Source organism: Periophthalmus magnuspinnatus, chromosome 1 (genome assembly GCF_009829125.3).
Source record: "Periophthalmus magnuspinnatus isolate fPerMag1 chromosome 1, fPerMag1.2.pri, whole genome shotgun sequence".
Classification (NCBI taxonomy): domain Eukaryota; kingdom Metazoa; phylum Chordata; class Actinopteri; order Gobiiformes; family Gobiidae; genus Periophthalmus; species Periophthalmus magnuspinnatus.
In genome coordinates, this window is record NC_047126.1 from 6,082,359 (window position 1) to 6,103,952 (window position 21,594).

At 39.9% G+C, this 21,594-nt stretch overlaps 1 protein-coding gene across 2 annotated transcripts in view; it reads right to left on the bottom strand.

Moving 5' to 3' along the window:
• Nucleotides 1-5,324: 5,324 nt before the first annotated feature.
• The window catches only part of npnta (nephronectin a), a 126,145-nt gene continuing 109,875 nt past the window's right edge, over nucleotides 5,325-21,594 (bottom strand). For both annotated transcript variants that reach the window (XM_033974743.2, XM_055223876.1), the window contains 4 exons: nucleotides 19,072-19,161; nucleotides 15,330-15,428; nucleotides 9,849-10,108; nucleotides 5,325-7,525 (listed from right to left, as the gene is read on the bottom strand). In XM_033974743.2, the coding sequence (XP_033830634.1) occupies nucleotides 7,415-7,525; nucleotides 9,849-10,108; nucleotides 15,330-15,428; nucleotides 19,072-19,161 (560 nt within the window). In that variant the 3' untranslated portion in view covers nucleotides 5,325-7,414. The remainder of the gene's footprint in view (nucleotides 7,526-9,848; nucleotides 10,109-15,329; nucleotides 15,429-19,071; nucleotides 19,162-21,594) is intronic.

The following is a 21,594-nucleotide window of genomic DNA, read 5'->3' on the forward strand; positions in this document are numbered from 1 at the left end:
TTCTCTCAAACAGAAAACGTCCTGTTCCACTTTGTGATGTCATCATGTGGTGATACAGGAAGTGCTCCACTGTGTTTTTAAACTCCACGCACCTTCACTAGAATCATTTCACTTGAATCATTTGGATCATTTCAGCCCCGGAGTTGCTGATCTTTACTGAACTAAAGGTAAAAATGTAGCTGTTAACTTCAAAACTACCACTTCATGACATCACAAAGTGGAACGGAGCATTTTGGGCTTTGGAGATGTGGACAGACTAATGATTAAGGGTTACTCAAACATGTGTGAATGAAAAAAAAACACAACTCCAGGTCTGTTTTTGATAAGGAAACAGCATTATAACAGGACGTAAAGCTCAAAAGAGTCAATTTTGCTTAATTTTGTTGAACTTTTTTGTTTAGGGAAAATAAAACTAGTATTTCTGAGCAGAAAAACATCTAAAACAAACACATTTTAGTCTGTTAATTGGTTTAAATGTTACACGGTGGGACTGTAACTATCCACATGTGTTTTGTTCAGTTACTACAAGAGAAAAAAAAGTGTCTGGTCTGAAACGCCGCATGTTGAGTAACTGCATTCACTATTCACAAAAGAGGCATTTGTCTTCTTTACTGCCCCGTTTGAAATATTCCCCTTTAGGTCTGTCCCCCGTCAAACGTCTCTCAAAGCATATGCACACGTCCACGTTACTCCTCCTCTGCGGATCCCCTTCAGCCCTGCTCCTTTATCTTAATAAAAGTCTTGTTTGCTCGCCCTCTTTGTCCCACATAAACCAGCCGCCAGCAAAATAATGATTCTCCAGGCGTTTTATCAAGTCTCCGAGACAGAACATTGGACAATCATCAGTTTCATCAGCCCGTATGAAAACTGCAGCCCATATGAGTGCCAATAAAAGTTGATTCATTTGGCGTGTGTGTGTGTCTGTGCCTCATCTGGTGGCCACAATATGGAACTTCGTACAGGGTTAGAACTTTAAAATGTGTCAAGTGGATTTTAGTGTTTCCATGTGTGATCGTGCGTTTAAAGGGCCCGTATTACCGTGTTTTCTGATCTACGTTATGTTTCCTCATCACAAACTTACCCGGAGTTGTGTTTTTGTTTCATTCACACACGTTTAACACACAAATCCTGCATATTTTTGAGTTCTTTCCCCAAAAACAATGTGATGTCAAAGGGCACATGTGTCAAACTCAAGGCCCCGGGGCGACATGCGGCCCACCACGTCATTTTATGTGGCCCGCGACGAGGTAAATTAAAATGTATGACTGTCTTAAAATGTCAGTTTATCAGGAGATACGCAGTTACACATTTGCAAATTTGAGATGAACCATTTTGCTGATGTGGTATACAAAGAAGCGGACTGAGTGAGTGTGACGTCCCCTGGTAGACTTCAGCCCAGGAATCGCCAATTTCTACCGAACTAAAGGTAAAACGTAGCTGTCAACTTGAAAACTAGCACTTCATGACCTCACAAGGTGGAACAGAGCATTTTGAGCTTTGGAGATGGAGATAGAAGTGTCTGAATGAAACAAAACACAACTCCAGGTGTGTTTTTGAGGAGGTAACAACTTTATAACATGGCTAAAAGTTCACAGGAGTCAGTTTTGAGTAATACAGGACCTTTAAGAGAAAATGTGGGCCAGTCGGTAGCCACTTTTGACTAATTATTAACCATAGTTGAGCACTTTGTTTTGCTATATATTGTAAAATCAGCTGGTGTCAAAATGAGTCCAAATTCTAAAGAGTTTTGATCCTCAGAGATTCAGAAAATGCGTTGTTACCATGCTAGTTGTTTATTATAAGCTATTTATCTATTATCTTGTTTTATTGCATGTACCATTTTCCTTCTGTTCTTTAACTGTGCGGTGCAATACTGGAATTTCCCCACTGTGGGTCTAATAAAGGCAGATCTGATCTTATCTTCTTTTAAACTCATGGCGGTGAACAATTAGGATGGAGTGCATAAATTAGGAAAAAGTTTGTTCTGTTTTCACGCGCCTTTACGTTTCTATTCCAAACTTTTCAAACTGGAGCCCACAAAACGCTGCATGATGAACACAGCAGACAGCAGTTTTTCGTTGTATTTTATTTACTTTTATCTTGCAATTCCGAGCTCAGGAGATATCTTAAAGATCCATGGTTGATTGCAGCGTGTTGTTTTCCGTGAGTTTATAAATGTTCTTCCTGCTTGTGGGTCTGATATCATCTTCACGTTCAGTTCACCGTTTGTTCTTATTTTGTATTCAACTTCCATGTGGAGAAAGTGATACTAAAACCACCTCTTCTTTCGCTAAAATGCATCTAAAACCCACAATTTAAGGAAAAATTGTTGCACGCAATTTGCAAAACATGCATCACAACAGCGCTGGCATCACTGGTCTGATTGTGTCTGAGATGAATGGCGTCCCGCTGTACACATGGCTCTATCTCGTGTCTATTAGGGAGAGTTTGATAAGAAAGAGGAAATGAAAGCTCCAGTCCTGCAGTCTGAGCTATGAAAATCCCCACACAATATTCTGTCCTCAAACGCCCCAAGTGGCACATTTCACCAAATCAAGATCAAATGATCCAGTGCTCTAATTAATTCATCATAATTTCCACAAGGCTGCACATGTAGAAGACGCGAGCTGTAGCTGTTTGTCGATTAAAAAAATAAATACAATTGTTTTCTAGCATCAAATTAAGCAGAGGAGCGCCTCGCTGAACAACATGTGAAAGGGAATATAAAAGCGAGATTGTACTAATGAGCGGAATGACAACAATGCAGGATGTGCACTTTGAAATTTGTCATAAAAAGTGTTTGAAGTTCAACTTTTGTGAAACCGCTGAGCTTTTGAAAATCAAATATCTCTTGCAAGTTATTTTACCTTTTTATGCTGACACCGTATTGGCTTACAAATACAAAGGTGGGAAAAGCAAGGAAATGTTGTACTGAATTAAAAGTATAAAAGTATAAGTATGGTTGTTTTACAAGACTGAAAATAATAGTAGTCATTGCAGGTGATCTGAAACCCATTACTGTGTTCTATATGAAAAAGTGGGTTGTCCATCACGGTCTGTTAGAAAAGAACAGCACTGTATGAAATGTATCTATAAGGGACGACTTCAAATACTGCCAGAATAACTCATCTGCATGTTAAGCTTTGATACTGGAATATTTAATACCAGATCACATGACTGCATAAGGCTAAAGGACGATCTGCGCCTATTTATTTATTTATTTAATTTTTAATTTTTTAATTATTTTTTTTATTCATGTATATATGTATTATTTATTTTTTAATTATTTATTTATTTTTTATTATTTATTTATTTTTTATTATTTATTTATTTTTAATTAGCTGTTTTATTTATTTTTATTAGTCTCATTGGAACATTTAATACCAGATCACATGACTGCATAAGGCTAAGGTCGAGCCGCGCCTATTTATTTATTTAATTTTTATTTATTTAATTTTTTTATTTATTAATTTTTTATTTATGTATGCATGTATTATTTATTTTTTAATTATTTATTTTGTAATTATTTATTTATTTTATTTATTTATTTATTATTATTATTATTATTAGCCATTTTATTTATTTATTTTTATTAGTCTCATTTAATACCAGATCACATGCCTGCATAAGGTTAAAGGACGAGCTTTGTTGATTCACTTTGTTTTGATTCACAAAAATGTAATACACTCCGAGGAAAAACAAAACTGGATACACTGGTGACACAATCGTAATTTAACAATCTGGTAACAAACTTTTATCCACACACCTGCTCCTGTTTTTAATGCTTTATCTGGACTTGTATACTTGTTTGTTTTGTTTGTTTTTCTGTTTGTAGAGCGTCCCCGTGCTCTCATTGGGCTCCCCTGTAAAAATAAAGATAAAGAAATAAAGAAGAAAGAAGCTGTGGCATTAAAACTGCAATTTGTTCAATTCCAGGAGATTTTACTGCTCAAAAACACATTCTTAGTCTGAGTGCCTCTCCACAGATCTGACCTGTATAACTTCTGTATAACGTCTGATAGTGCCATCTCCCGGTTTCCATGGAAATGTGGAAAATTCCAAGCAAAGCAGAACACCTCCACAGAGACGAGGAGGTGGCTGATCCTCCTTCAGAAAAGTTACAAAGTGCACCTTTAAATTGTCATATTTTGGGGCAGAGGTGGAACAGAATATTGGCTTAGTTCCAACTGGCACACTCCTGTACTGACCTTGAGCGGTGAAAATAGGAGACAAGTCTGATATTTTGCAGGCTACTTGATATATTACTGTGTCCTGGTTGTACGTAAAGTTTGATGAAAAGGTGTGGACTAAACGCTGAGGTCACCTGGGGAATCTATGTTAAAATCAATCAGTGTGTTTGATTTGAAAAGACGTGTGTGTGTGTGTGTGTGTGTGTGTGTGATCCCTCAGTCGTCCAGGTATGATCCATAGCTTAAGAAAATTAAATCTGTAACTGGACAAATGACGAAGAGCGAAGACGTTTCACCGCTCGTCCTTCAGTTCTGGTCAGATTACTCATGGACACCGTCTTATGTCTGTCCGTTTGAGGGGAGGAGCTAAATAAAATGACACTAAAACACCTATTTGTTTACGTTTTTTGTTTGTTAGCCAACTCTATTGAACTACACTAAGCGAGAACTGCGTCGGAGTCATATTTCTGCGTAATCGTTCAGGCCAGGTCATTACACCTATTAGCATACTGGCTAGCACTGTTGTTTTCTTTGTCTTCTTTTGGGTTTGAGGATGAAGTTATGAATAAAAGATAGATGATGAGGACAGTCTTTCCTAACAAAAATCCCCTCTCAAACTATTTATTTTCTTTGGCAAAGATGTGTACCTCACTATCTTCAAAGGAAAGGTTAGTGTCTTTGAGCCGGAGATGAACCCCCGATTGCCGTCCCGAGCTGCTCTTGCGCCACTGTCGATACATTCTCTTATTTAGTGGCTGTTTTATTTCTTCAATATAACGCTCACTGCAGTTTTCACTACGCTGAATCGAGTAGACCGCATTGTTTTGTTTGTGGCTCGAGGTTTTGTCCTTTGAGTGAAACCAATAGCTGGGTTTGCTTCAGTGTTGTTCCGTCCTCGCTTCAGACAAATATAAGGCAGCGTCCACGAGTAATCTGAGCAGAACTGAAGAAGAAGCGGCTCAGGCGGAGCAACGAAACGTCTCGACTCTAAAACGTTTGTCCAGTTGAATTTGAAAAGACGGAAGAGAAACCAAAACAAAGCAAACTAGAATACAGTGAATAAAAAAATATAAAGTATCGTACGACTTCAAATCACCAATAAGCCATTTTGAAATCTTTTTTTTTTTTATTTACATAGTAACAGTGTATCTTGAATGTGGCGAATAACCCCATGCATACAGAACCTTTTAACTCCAGCCTACGGTCTCCACTAGAACAACATACAAATGCAACTATGTGCTCTGCAAGTCACAAGCATTACTCCACCATACCACAGAGATATAAGGCTCACCTGTAGGAACACTGCCAAGAGTCCAATGAATATTCATCGAACGATTACCATAAAAAACACAGCACAGGAGTATGTACATACACACAACTACATACATTTACATTGTACACTTTGTGAATGCCTAAAAAGTGGTCTTTATAACAAACTTCACTGAATATAACAAAGCACGTACTGAGCGGTAAAAGGAACCGTGTAATCGCAAAGTGTCAAAATTATGTTTCGACTGTGACAAGTTTCAAGTATTTGAAAAGCGGAGCTGGGGAGAGTTGACAGTATTGTGTGAGCCTTCAATAAAACATGACAGAAAATTAGCTAAATGTTTTAAAGTGTCTTCTTTCAAATGAAAAACTAGGACAGCCGAAAGTTACCAAAAAAAGAAAAAAAAAAAAAGTGACGCTTTATTCAAAATAGCTGTGGGGGAACGGTGCTGTGCCGATTTTTTTTCTTTTGTGAATTGTTTTAGTTTTCATCCGATTTGAGGATAAGACAGGGAGGGAAAAATCCTTTACATATGTATTAGTCTAATCCAGGCTTAAAACCCACCTCCCTTATTTTGCTGATAGGCCCCTTCTGGACAAATGTTTTAAGTCGACCAATGAAAAGGCAATGGCTCTTGGCGAAGGAATCAAAGGCAGTGCAGATGCCTGAATGTGGATTTCTCTGTGCGGGAATACATTATGTTCCCAAAAAAAAAAAAAAAAAAAAGGTTTGACTGCCATAGATACAGTTGGCGACGCGTCACAGCAGGGGCCGGGTTATAAACTTGTTTCCTCATCAAAAACAGACCTGAAGTTGTGTTTTGTTTCTTTTACAAACGCTTGAGCGATCCTGGATTATCGGTTTGTCTCCATCTCCAAAAGCTCAAAATGCTCTGTTCCACCTTGTGATGTCATGAAGTGGTAGTTTTCAAGTTAACTACAACTTTTTACCTTTTATTCAGTTCATTCAGACGTCATCCATGTGATTTTAGTGAAGGTTCATGGAGTGTATGGAGCACTTCCTGTATTTCCCCATGACATCACAAGGTGGAACACAACCTTAACGAGTGTGCATGAAACAAAACACAACTCCAGGTGTGTTTTTGATGGAGAAACTTTATAACATAGATCAGAAAATAGCGTAATATCGTCCCTTTAAAGAGTGTACAGTATTACAATTATAAGGGGCATTAATCTTTAACATACTCAGATTGCCTCGTTTATTTTTATGGTTTTAAAAATACTATAGTCGCTGATAATAATGAATTAAAATGTGTGATTAGTTTCAATTTCATTTTTGATACTCCCTTGCTCCCCGCTCTAAGCTAAGCCACTCCCCCTTTAGAGGTCGCGGCACAGAGCTTCCTGGGGGCGGGGCCTTGTACGAGAGGCGTGGGCATGTACTCTTAAACATATGGAGAGATCGTAAGTTTTCATAATTGAACCTTAAAAGACATTCCTGACATGGTGTTACTCCACAAAAGTAGTTAACTGATCGGTCTGTTGATCTTAAAATACAGCATGTGTCGCTAGCTTTGTGGTACATGTAGCGCAGATGAATCTACGTTAGCATTCGTGGATATTTATACAAATTTATAGCGTTGGAGTACTTTATTCCTTTTCATGTCTTTGTGTTTTTGTATTTGGCACGATATAACCCTCAAAGTTCGCAGATGAATGGTACGTTTCCCCCACAAAAGCGTTCGGACCTTACGTTAGCGGGCGTTCCCTCGGATGCCGACTGTATCTATCGAGGCATCTCTTGGGAAGTAGGTGCATGCAGGTTACAAAATGACAAAATCAAAAGTGAGGGTGACGCGTCGGTTGAGATTGGCAACCAGGGTGACGGGGGGGGATTGTTGACGGACAAGGCAGGACCAGTGGGAGCATCAGTACAGTCACATGTCTTTGAGATCGCCCCCTTTTGGTGCCTCCGGTCCATTGCGTGAGCCCAGTCAGAGTCTCCTCAGATTGTGTTCCTCTGTGCACGAGCCTTTCCTCAGTGTGATGTCGTCCACGGCCATTTCTCCGCTCCGACCGCGCCCACGCTCCCCCTTCAGGATGACCTGGGAACAACAATCATAATGTTTAAAATGGCATCTTAATCAAAAAGGATATAGGACCTCATTTATGAATGTTTTCTCAAAATATGGTGGTGATTGACGCCTTAAGAAGATACTGAGAACATCACGACGCTCATTTACATTTAATTTATGGACTTGTCATTATAACAGGTGAAAGTGGAAAGGAAATTACGGGGGAGTTTGGATGGGGACACATAGAGATGCGCGTGCTCTGATCACGGGGGGTGGGACGTGGGTGGGGGTGTTGAGTTCAGCGCGGTGACCGAGTATAAAGTCCAAATAAACCACTTACAGTTGTCCCTCGCTATATCGCGGTTCACCTTTCGCTGTTTCACGCATTTTTTTTAGCGCAATTTTAGATTCATACAGAATGTGTTCAGACAAATTTACATAAACGTTGGATCGCAGTGTGACTCTGAAGTGCTGTACGTTTGCAAGTTTTCTTCCCGACAAAACCCACAATGTCGATGAAACGTTCAAAGGCGCCTACGAAGGTTTGAACTTTGTGTTTGAACGAGAGAGAAATGTGAGAAAATGTTAATGTCTGTGTGAGAAAAGTGTATAAAGTGTGTGGTGAGGGGTTTTACAGCAAAAAACATAGAATTATTGTAAAAAATAAAGCTGATACTTTGTGGATTTCACCTGTTGCGGGTTATTTTTAAAACATAACCCCCACGATAAACGAGGGACTACTGTACATATGTAGCATTGTTTAAAAAGAAAATGCATAACTTACAATCACAGAGAAAGTAGATTTTTTGTTGCATTATTAGAGTAAGAATATTTTAAAGAGTCCTGACCGTTTGTAGGATTTGTTGAAATTTGTAGTTTGAGTATTTCATGATCAAAAAGTGCCTAAAAATACATTGCGATATGTATGAAGACGTTATTGGTTTGCTTGAAATATCCCACAGTATGGCATTCAACCTTTTCCAATCTCTCTCGGCGACAAACAGGTGACACCATCAGATAAAGACGAAGTTACAGGTCAGGTCTGCAACAAGGACGACTGCAAAATAGACAAGTTGAACGCCGCACTGTAACATTCTACGCAAAGCAGCGACATCTCCGTGGAGACAAGCAGGCAGTGGACCCCCCCCCCGACCGGGAAAGTTACATAGTGGACCTTTAAACATAGCTCTCCTTCAACATACTTCCCAAATTAGCACGTTTTTGCAGTTCACACATTACTGTTAGTCTTTGCGTGCGTTAGCCGTTAGCACGAAACCTCAAAATTCCACTACAGGCACAAGTCTTTTCTTCTTGAGGCGGTGACAATGATGGAGCGCTCTCGTCTACATGACTTGTTTCTCCTCTGATACCTCTGTTACTACGCTTCTTTGGGGAAGGCTTCACACTTTTCATGCTGTCACGTACACTAGCAGTCAAAAGTTTGGACGCACCATCTCATCCATTTTTTTAAGCTTCATTTTTACTACTTTCTACATTTTATTTACACACGGAAAACAATGAATATATGAAGTAAGATACTGTATTTTCCAGACTATACGACGCACTTTTTCTTCTTTTCATAGTTTGGCCGGGGGTGCGACTCAGACTCAGTGACTTATCTGTGGAATATAAGTCGCATCTGAGTGTATAATTTCACATCTTTGTTACAGTCGCACTGACAATCGCGTTTTTTCTTCATTATTACGCATTTTTTGACTTACACTCCAGAGCGACTTATAGTCCAGAAAATACGGTAAAAGAAAACGCCACCATTAGCTTTGTTGAAAAGTTTAGTTACTTTGAGTTCTTCTCCCACACTGAAAACACTTTGCTCCACCTTATGATGTCATCTGGTAATACAGGAAGTGCTCCACTGCGTTTTTAAACTAAATACACTTCCACTGTATGATTTCAGTGCTAGAATTGCCGATCTCTGCTGAACTAAAGATAAAAAGTGACTGAAAACTACCACCTCATGACATCACAAGGTGGAACAGAGCATTTTGAGCTTTGGAGACGTCGACAGACTAATAATAAAGTTACTCAAACATGTGTGAATGAAGCAAAACACAACTCCAGGTCTGTTTTTGAGGAGGTAACACCATTTTAACGTGACTTAAAGCTCACAAGAGACAGTTTTGTGCGATATAGGATCTTTGACAGCAGTACTTTTACCAGTAATAGTATAAATGATTAACCAAGTAACTGCAGTTTTAGTTGAGTACACACGTCATTACTCTTAATAAGTTAATTATAAGTAAACATCAGACATACACGTCACAATAATTACACTCAAAGCTCATCATAGCGCCATTATGATTCCCTTTTTGAACCGTTCCCCTGTCGTACTTACGCTTTCGAGTCCCGTTCCCCATAGGGTGATCTGCGTGTGCCTCCAGCCGTTGCCCCCGGTGCGCCCCCACACGGCCGGGCTGTACTGTTTGCCCTTCTTCACAAACACCTGCAGCATTCCCACGTGGTGTCCCGCCAGCTTGTGCCGGAACGACAGGCACAGATTCCCATCGTCCCAGGGCGGAGTCAGAGGGAGCACGAGCCTCGCACCCCTCCCCGTCCTCTTATTGCCCACCTCAGGGATGGTGAGATATCTGCCACCTAGAAGAAGGTAAATAGTTATTATGGTTTATATTGTACTTTTATAAACTTTATTTCAGTTTCCATTTAGGCATTTAGGTGCTGGAGCTCCCTCTGCTGTCAGCAATAGGAATTAACATTTAGAAAGTAAACAAATGAAGTCTTTATCCTCCCTGAATACTATGCTAATAGAGATTTGCTAATAGATATAATAATAATATTGGATTTCTGTATGCTCGCACAGTATATTTTTTGTCATCTTCATCTGCCAAAAGTGTGATTTTATTAAGGATTTTTCTCATTATGGCAAGGCAAGTTTATTTGTACAGCACAATTTGTACACAAAGTAATTCAAAGTGCTTTACAGGATAAGAAAGACATTAAAATCACAATACAATAAAGTCTATTGTCTGAGCCACAGGACTTATGTGTGAAGTACTTCCTGGTTCTAGTCATGACCCGAGCAGCGGCGTTCTGAATGTACTGCACAGTCTAAAGGCTTTTTTAGAGAGGCCAGTGACAGTAGTCTAACTTACTGGAGACAAATCCATGGATAAGTCTCTCTAAATCTGGTTTTGACAGGATAACTTTGATTTTTGCTGTGTTTTTAGATATTAAAAGCTGCAGATGTTATTGATTTGATGTGGCTGTTAAAGTTCACGTCTGAGTCCATTATTATCCCAAGATTCCCCGCCTGATTTGAAGGTTTTAGACAGAGAGAGACTGGAGGTGACTGCTGACACTTTCTTTTTGTTTCTGTGGGTCAAACACTACGACTTCAGTCTCGTCCGAGTTTAGCTCAGTCGTTTCGCGTCCACACACTGATCTGTTGGATATTGGCCAGAATTACTCTTGATTTAGTCATGTTTTTGTCTCTGTTAAGTTCATGTTTTGACAGTTTCACTAGTAAATGAAAGCATCTCACTTTTTTTGGTTTTATTAATAAGTTAGTACATAGCAGTAAAATAAATATTGCAGTTCTTCAGAGCCGTATTACAAACTTTCCCAATCTGATGCAGCCCAAAATGTGAGTGTTTGACTTTTCTGCCGCTGCCAGGTGAATCTGAATAATATTGGCGTCTGAAGTCACCGCTAACTGTCTCTGTCTGACTTCCAAATGGTTTTTAAATGTGACTCAAATTGGTCTTCTTCATGATCGATAATTAAGCTGTCAAGGTGTTGTGGAGATTGCACCGAACTTGCACGACGTGTCACAGTCGACTGAAATAAAAGATTTAAAATAACTTTAAAGAAAACGACGGTCTGAGCACGAGCACAACTCACTCAGAAAATCACTGTTCGGTCCCTTAAAGGAGCACTGTGTCACTTTTCTCCATGGAGATGTGATTGCTTGGCCTGTAATGTTCCATAGTACGCCTTTAAACATATCTGTCTCCACGGAGGCAAGCAGATGACGCTGCCAGGCCAAGTTACAGGTCAGAACTGTGGAGAGGTGACCCACGAGGTTTTTCTGAGTAATAAAAACACATGTAATAGAATAAAACCAAGACAGATACGTTTAATGCTGCACTGTGGAACAATCAGGGAAAAGCAATGACATCACCGTGAGAAAAGCATGTGGCAGACGCTCCACCAGAAAAGTTACACAGTGCACCTTTAAATTATAGACTTTGAGAAATCTTTATAGAAACAAGTAGACCAGAAACCTTTAAAATAATCTCTATGGAAACAAATACACCAAAAAAGTTATGTAGTACACCTTTAAATTAGATCCATTGGAAAATCTCTATGGAAACAAGAACACCAGAAAAGTTATGTAATGAACCTTTAAATAATATACTTTGGAAAATCTTTATGGAAACAAGAAAGAAAAGTTAAATAGTGCACCTTTAAAATATATACGCTGTAAAATGGAAAGAAATACACCAGAAAAGTTATGTAATGAACCTTTAAATAATATACTTTGGAAAGTATATGGAGACAAGTATGGCAGAAAAGTTACACAGTACACCTTTAAATCTAGACAGTTAGATTTTGTATTGATATGTGTTGTCACGTATCTGTTTGACCTAATTCCTAAATCCTTATGTGTTGATGTGTAATATTATCCTTCGCTTTGACCTCATTTTTGTGATACTCTGTTGTTACACACGGGTAAATCTCGTTTGTTTGCGTTTGTACAAGACGATGTGTCGGGCCAGAAGTCGCTTGGACTAGATTGAGACTGGTACGAGTATTTTTGATGGTATAAATACTCTGTACGTATGTTTATTTGTGCTGAGGGCGAGACGACACAATCAGGGCCAATTCATTCAATAAATCTGACTTTTTGATTCAAGACGACTTCTCGATTGATTTCATACATTTTCAAGGTTTTTACTATTAGAAATTCCACAAAAACAACAATGCCATAAAAGTTACACAGTACACCTTTAAACTATATACTTTGGAAAATCCCCATGGAGACAAGTACACCAGAAAAGTTATGTAGTGCACCTTTAAAATATATATGTTGTAAAATGGAAAGAAATACACTAGAAAAGTTACGTAGTACACTTTTAAATAATATACTTTGGAAAATCTCTATGGAGACAAGTATGGCAGAAAAGTTATGTAGTGCACCTTTACATGATATAAGGTACTTTGGAAAATCTTTTTAGAAACAAGTATGCCAAGAAAGTTACATAGTACACTTTTATATACTTTGGAAAATCTTTATGGAGACAAGTACACCAGAAATGTTACAAACTGCACCTTTAAATCCACACACTTACACATTAGGAAAGATTCACAGTCTGATTTACAGTGTGATTAAAACACGTAAGTCCATGGAAAACATCTGAACTGAAACTCGCCGCACAAACATAACGCAGCCACAGTTACATTATTAATTCATACGTAATTTTTAAATCATCTTTGGGGAGTTGAAGGTAGCGGCTCTTGTGGGTAAAGCCGGATTATTACCTCCGTGTTTTGCTTACCCAACAGCTCAGAGTTAACCACAGGAAAGCCGCCGCTGAGGCTTTCTACATAAGTAATGAGTCTGCGGTCTTTACGTTAAACGCCTCTGAGTGCGGCCAAGTAGCTGTTAATCACACGACACGCGGGGAGGAGTATAAGGTACACGCTTTGTAATCAGGTTTAGTCAGAGGAATTCATAGCACGAGCAGAGGCAGGTGGAGCTCGTGCATTTGAATGGAATCAGTTCAATTCAGTTTGATTTATATAACGCATTTAAATACGACTTAAGCTGTCCAAAGTACTTCACGCAAAAGTCAACGGCAAACGAATATAGAGGTAAGTATTATTGTTATGTGTTTATGTAAGAAAGAAAGTCTAAATTGCATAGTTGATTATACATGACAACACCTTTATTTGGTTAAAATGAAGGTTCAAACTGACAGGAAATTGTGTCCCTTGTGCAAAACTGTCCCTGCATTTATGATATTCTGTGTAATCACATAGGTAGAAGTATTCTGGTTAAGAGATCAGCGCTACTTCCTATATTTTTGTAAACTGCGACTTAACTAAAACTTATCAACGTTTACGACTGGTACTATCCCACCAAACTAAGAAAAAAAAAACAACGTAAAAACCGGTGATCTTTAAAGGAAAGTAATGCATCACTTTAGCGTAATACAAGCAGACAGAAGGAGATCGTCTATATTTGGTCCTAACGTTGTGAAATGAGTCTAGTATCACTTCTCACTGGGTCCACTCCCTTAAACACTGCTCTGTTTAGTCTGTGCCTTTCCCTCGCTGGGCCTTTTCCTCATCTGAACCCAAAGAAAACAGTTTCACGTTTCACTTTAATGCTGCGTTTGTTATTATGTGCATTACTTTATATCCACAAAGACAAACAGATCCTGTCGGGGCAGATCAGTTGACCTTTGACTGAGCACAATGACATCGTATCAAGGTTATGTAATGATACTGCTGAGGTGCACTATGGAACTTTTCTGGCGCAGAGTCTGTCACCTGCTTGTCTCCATGGAGATGTTGCTTTGACTACAATGTTCCACAGTAGAGCAGGTGACGCCTGCAGACAGATCTGTGGAGAGGCAACCCTTCTCACAGTAAGAAATCTGAATACATGTTTTGAAGGTTATTTATGCATTTATCCCCTGGCTGCTCTTGTGGCTGCCTGGCTCACACACAAGGAGGTTTTTTTTAGCTTAGTTTTTAACGTCATATCATGGGATTTTAATCAAATAAAAAGTGCAGCATGTGCAGGGCAAAGGTCTTACATAAGTAAGAGACTGTTGGACTGGGTGAAATTATCACCATTGAACTTGGTGGTGGTACAGTACTATTGTAGCCACAGCTGACCTGGGGCAGACTAACCAAAGGCAGGCTACCAATCTGTGCCATCGACCCCTTCGACCACAACCATCACTCACAAAGACACCGCATTCATACTAGGAGATGCGGCTGAAATGTCTTGCCTAAGGACACAATGACAGAACTTGGTCCAAATGGGAACTGATCCTCTGAGCAGTGGTCCCCAAACACTGACCTGCTCTAACCACTAAGATACTGGTCCTCACTATGAAATGAGCTGTTTGTTTTTCCTGTATCCATGGAGACGGTGCAAGAGGCTAGCTAAAACGCTAACTAAAGTGCTAGCTGAGGAGCTGGCTAAAGACCTCAAAGATGCTACAGGCTTTTTACACCAAATGTGAGAGCAAATGGCAGAGGAGCTTCCATAAGAAATACTTCAAGGAGTGGACCATTTCATCACGAGAGTGAGGCTTGGAGGAGGCTTTCCTGTTGTGTTGACCTGGCTCCCCCTGGAGGATGTCTGTGATGCTGCAGGACACAGAGGAGGGACACTTTTGTCCAAAGGACTTTTGCTCTCCTCAGGCTGCCCTGGCACAGGATCTGTTGACCTAAAATGCACTGAGACCCTGAGACTGAGACAAAGGCGACTGAGAAGTGCAGTATGTTTCTGCAGATAAACTTGAATTTCCCTCATGATCAATTAAGTATCTCTCTCTCTCTCTGTCTTTCTCTTTTTATTCATATTATGTCACGTTGCATTGTTTTGACCTGGTTAAGGGGTTACGTTTGCAATAACAGCATAAAAAACAGCACAAAAACAACATCAAAAAGAGGTGTTTTTTTTCAGTCACATCCATGACTGTTGGGCGAGGCCTTAACCAAATAATACAAATTTGTATATTTGTGTGTGGTAACAGCAAATTATAGAACTAAAATAACTAAATTACTAAACCAAAATCCTCCAGTTCAAATGTGATAAAGAAGTGACCTTTGACCTCACCTGATGGATCGGGTGTCGTCTCCCAGTGCACGTCTCCGTCTTTGTCCCTAATCCAGCCGCACAGTCCGTCATCAAAGGAGCAGCTGAGGAAACCCGCACCTGAGAGAGGATCAAACAAGCATTTTTGAAACTTGTTTTTGAACAGAACTGTATTTGTTCAAGTCATGTTTGAACACTGCTCCTGCTGAGAAAATGTGAAATTACGGAACATTCATGGTAAAAACACATCCACAAAACCGCTCAAAGAATATCCACCCAGGAAACACTTTACAACTAAACTTTCAACAGCATTAAGGCAAAAAGAGCAAGGTGGACCTGCTCTACCTGGAATTTTTCACAGCATGGCATTAATTTAAGCGACCCCACCAGCCCAAGTTTTAGATCAGATCTGTGGAGAGGTGACCCTGCTCATAATAAGCAAACACAAACGCTATAGCCTCATCCTGGAGACAAGTTAATGACGGACCTTGAAAAGTGATGTAAGAGACAATGTCATGTGAGACAGAGTAATTCGTTATCATGGCAACCTAATAGTAAAAGAAAAACTCAAATCTGTGAACTGGAAACGTTTTCACTCCTACAACTTTTGTCCACTTGACAGATTTGAACTTTTCTTTTACTATGGATCAGACCTGGACGACTGAGGAATTACACAAACATGGCAACCCACTGTTATACTGGTTGGCCGTTAAAATAAAAAATCGTTTGGATGTTCCTCTTCAAATTTGTTACCTTGAAAACGCTTTTACCAATACCAAAAATGAATCTCCATCCATCCACCCATTTTTTTTCCGCTTATCCGGGGCTGGGTCGTCGGGGCAACAGTCTAAGCAGGGACTTCCAGACTTCCCTCACCCCAGACACGTCCTCCAGCTCCTCCAGTGGGAGCCAAATCTAATAAGCACTAATATTAAAATAAAACACTAGACGGAACAAAGAAGTCACCGCCTAACGATTCATCTACATAAGACCCGTGGATAGTGGTGACGTGTGCACAATCACACTGAGACAGCCCAGCTACAACAAATGCACTGCTTTACAAATGACTCCACAGGAAGAAGAGCATCCATCACTTTGTCCCCACAGCCAAAAGATTTACAGGAACACTTGAGTTCATCTTCTGAGCCACTGTCAACGCCGTCTCCCCCGACACTGTCTAAAAAATGAGACAAGAAACTCTGAGTAAACACACATCTAATTGCGTGATTTAATCTGCATTTTTCTGAATCTGACGTCGATAAACAGGACACAGTCACAGCGGGGAAATACGACAGATACCGTGTCCTCCTATATGAAATAAATGTTCGATTTTTATCAGCAGACGGCGCACTGGGGGCTACATTCCTACAGCAGGTGTACGCTAACTGTGAGCTGGTTGCGGTTTGGGGCTTGCAGGGTCTCACAGGTGACGTGTGATTAAAGTAAACTCGTTAAAACCAATGTGTCCTGTTACGCTGACCGCAAGAACCAAAAGAATCCACAAGGAGCGCTGTCCCCCTCTCCCACTACCTCCACCTGGGTCCCCCGTTAACCCTCCACTCCCCACACCTGCCGTAACAGTGAACCACACTCATTTACCTCTGCGTTTCAAGTCATGTTGTTGTGTTTCATGCTCTAGTCGTGGTGTTTCGTTCTAGTATTTGCACTTTATCATCCTTGAATCCTTGGATCCTTGAGTTTTTTAATCCTTTCCCAGACTCCTTAGCGGTTTGGAGCAGTTTTTAGGTCACTAGGTCTATGTTTGCCTTACAGCGCAGTGCACGGTAGTTGGTGTAACAGGCAGTTCGCAAGTAACCCGCTAAAAAATACACTCCAAACCTGTCCCTGCGTCAAGTATAAATCCAACACTAATATGCAGTGAGTGCTATTACTGCAGAAAAGTAAGAAACGCCAAAAGAAAAAGCAATGAGGGTCACACTTTGACTCGTCTCTCTGGTATTTTGCTTTTATCATTTTGGTTTTCTCTGCTAATAGAAAACACTACATGAGTTAATCGTACGTAGTTCTCTGTAAAAGCATTTTCATTGCCCAAAAATAATAAATTCTTAACTCCAGCTGTTCCAAACCACAGGCTTTTACTGACGGAGGATTGGCTCTGGGTTAAAAAGATCCAAGCGCATCACAGAAATGACTGAATTTTATCTCCAGTCAAATATGATTAATCGAACCGCTCTAGATTGGACCTTTTTTTTCTTTCTAAATGTTAAATAATGTGTATCTTTTGGTGGACGCTGAGTGTGAGGCTCAGACTGCAGGACTCAGAGGAGGTGCACTTTTGTCCTGAGGGCTGCATCCAAAACTCCGCTGCCTAAAATACCAGACGCAGACTCTCCTCCTTAACAAATCCCTCCACACCCTCAGTACCACTCAGACCTGCTGCAAATATACACACATCCTCCAGGACACTCTGCTACACCTCCTCCTCCTCCTCCTCCTCCTCCGCTCAGCTCACCGTTCTCCACACCAGACCATGGAAGACAGAGGCTTCGGGGATCTCACTCCCTCCACACAGACAAACTGCTGAAACCACTGATTAATTCACTTCTGAAAATATATTTCTGTTTAAACTGGACTTTCATCCCACTTCACCACTCCCATGTTTGTGTGTGTGAGACTGTGCACTGTGCATTATTGTGAGGTGCTTTGAGTGTCTTGAAAAGTGCTATATAAATTGACATTATTATTTTTTATTTTTTAATTATTTTTATTTTATTTATTTTTTTATTTATTATTCTTACTCTACACAAACTGCCCTGACACATGATCAACTGACCTCAAACTCCACCTGTGATGCTGCACTTTGCTCACACACCTTTTTGAGTTGCATTCTTTTAAAATGTTATATTCTAAACTGCCTCAAATTAAGTATAAATCTAAAGCAATATGTGTGGTTTTGTCATGACAAACAGACCTGGAGTTGTGTTTTGTTTTGTTCCACCTTGTGATGTCATCATGTGGTGATACAGGAAGTGCTCCATTGTGTTTTTAAACTCCATACACCTTCACTAGAATCATTTGGGTGATTTCGGCCCTGGGAATTGCCAATCTCCACTGAACAAAATGGAAAAGGCAGCTGTTAATTTAGAAACTATCACTTCATGACATCACAAGGTGCAACAGAGCATTTTGAGCTTTGGAGATGTAACAGGCTAATAATACCAATAACAAACCCAATTTCAGGTATGTTTTTGAGGAGGTAACAACATTATAACGTGATTTAAAGCTCACAAGGGTCACTTTTATGTAATATAGCACCTTTAAATGATTAACCGTGAATGTCAACACTAAAACAGCTACATTTTAAAGGCATATTCTGTTGTACATTACGTTTTCACCCAGCTGTGTGCAACTGATAGAAATACATCTGCTTCATATTTCAAGATGCTGTTTCCACTTCCCAACACTATTCTACATGAAGTCCACATTAAATCTGAAGAAGTACTCTCAACATGATCAATTAGTCATCGGGGCAGTCGAGCAATCAGCCGATCTTAATGTGAAAAGTGGAAGTGTCTGGCGGTGCGCTGCAGGCTCGGAGCCATCGCTCTCACTGAGCACGAGCAGATGCGGCGTGTCACCTCCTGTTGCTGTCCTATCAAAACACATCTGGCCAGGCCTATCTCCTCGCCTCAGATGATTGGCACTTTCATATTACCTCAAGAAGCGTGCGTCGTCTGTCATGATTGGACTCAGTAACGAGCGGAGCGATCTGATTGGCCGTCGCGCGTGCCGGTTTGTTTACCTGGGTCGTCCTTGCTCTCGTCCGCCGTGTTGCCGAGCTCAATGTCAAAGTCGATCCCCAGCACTGCGTTGTGGCCATGATTCCGGGGAACTGGAAAAGAAAAGAGAGAGGGAGGGAGAGGGAGAGAGAAGAGGGGAGGGGGTTAGATAAAGGATTAACAAAGGTATTAAATTGCCTTGGCCGACATCTTTGCTCCTGGCTATTTCCTGGCATCACTTCAGACGCATACCGCACACAAGGGCAAATGGAAGTTACGCTTTGGACTCGAGAGTTGGCAATGACAATTTTGGGAGTAAAAAACGCAGACTGAGGTCGTTGTCGATTTGTAATATGTCAACATTTCAGTGAGATGTCGCGTCTGTAGTCTGGGGATAAAGTCAATTTAAATTAGCGATGAATGTATAAGGTCCGTTATATAACTACATATTTATACTAAAATGATGATGAATAATATTTACTTCCATATCCAGTCTTTTGTGGCTTCATACCAACATTTTAATCATTTCAACTTCTAAATATCTAGCAATGTGTTCTATTTTATATTTATTTATTTATTTATTTGGGACATCTGTATTAAACAAATGCAAATATGTGAATTTATAGTTTCCAAGTTAATTTACAAATGTAGTCGCTAGGCAGTTAACAAAACAGGTACAAAATAAAAATGGGAGATTATTATAACCCAAGGAAATGTGTTTAGAGCAATAATACAGTCACTTCAGTCACGTGACCGTCAATTTAAGTTTGCTACTTGAAGACGATCGGCCAGACTGTTTTTATATGTATATTTCTGATGCTGTTTTTGCTCCTGGCTATTTCCTGGCTTCCTCTCCATCGCAAGGACAAATGAACGTCACCCTTTATATTCTTCCTGCATTTACGACAAAGACCACAATACGTCTGCTAATACGGTCTCCAATGTGAATACTGTGCTTTAAGGATCTGTCTGATGCAATGTCTGGGAAAATGTTGACGACACGCGAACACACACAGCGTTGAACCTGAAATAGCCTCTCCCTGTGTCCAATGGGGTCAGGCCGCTCAAAATACTAAAGTTCACGCCTCATATTAAAGGTCAACTGACAAGTGCAGTACAGAGCGGTCTCTAGCAGTGGCATGGCTATTATAAAACCTTTCTCAGCTCTGTGCATACCAAGGAAAAAGTCATTTAAAAGAAATTTAAAAGTAATTTGGAAGAGCAACACGATTAGCAGCTCGTTTCATGACAGTAATGTGCATGACTAATGTGGAACAATGTGCTTGAGTCTCTAAATCCCGAACATATGCTGTGGGTCCCATCTGTCCATGGTGGAGGCGCAGTCTGGCTGTCGAAGGAATCCAAGTGCAAAGGAGGCTACACTTTCACCCAGCTCTCCAGGATTCCCGGGAGTCCAGGAACTTGTGTGGCAATATTTGAGTGTCTATGCTATGCTAACGTAATATGCTATCATACATCAGTTACATTACTACGGACGCCGTAGTACGGAGCCCTGCAGATGACCGAAAGGAGAAGAATATTCACAAAATTAAAAAATTAAAAATATATTATTTTGAGGGAATGAGATATTTTGAGGTAATGAGATATCATCTTGATGGAACGAGATATTATTTTGAGGGATCGAGATATTATCTTGATGGAACGAGATATTATTTTGAGGGATCGAGATATTGTCTTGAGGGAATAAGATATTATTTTGAGGGAACGAGATATTATTTTGAGGGAACGAGATATTATTTTGAGGCAACGAGATATTATCTTGAGGGAATGTCATAATTATCTTGAGGGAATGAGATATTATCTTGAGGGAACATTAAAATTTCTACACATATATTTTCACAAGATATTTACCATAAAAAATAAAAATAATCTTGTTCTCTCAAGATAATTAAATCGTTCCCTCAAGATAATATGATGAGGGAATGTGATATTATCTCGTGGCCATGCATTAACAGTATATTTTGCAAATGTCCTATGCCGGGCTCCGTACGTTACATATCTACATTGTTTGAAAGAAAGTGTTTTATAATCTAATCTGTTATGATATTGGTCAAAATGATCAGAACAGAACAAATATTTGGTCACATTTTTACACCTGTGGTTCAGTGGATTGAACGCTGTAATGATGTTTATGTCGAGGTGTGGGATTTGAACCACCAACCTTCAGATCAGTGGACAAACACTCTATCAACTGAGCTACTGTTGCCCAAAATGTAAAGTAGTTCATCTGCAGCACAGCCTGTTTTGGAACTACGGCTTCTCAAGAGGGACAACTAATCATTGATAAACAGTTTTTAGCTTTGTTTGTTTTTAAATCCAAGCCCGATGAAACATATGGAGGAAAATCTGACACCATCATCATCATCATTTTTCACAATCACTTAGCAATATTTTTCGGGTCCAATCTTTAATCTGTACAGTTTATCATTATATTGTTTCATTATGTGATTTGATGCATTGAACAAAAACTGTATTCACTAATGCTGGACTAAACAGCTGCACAAGTCCGCTCCCTACGCAACAAA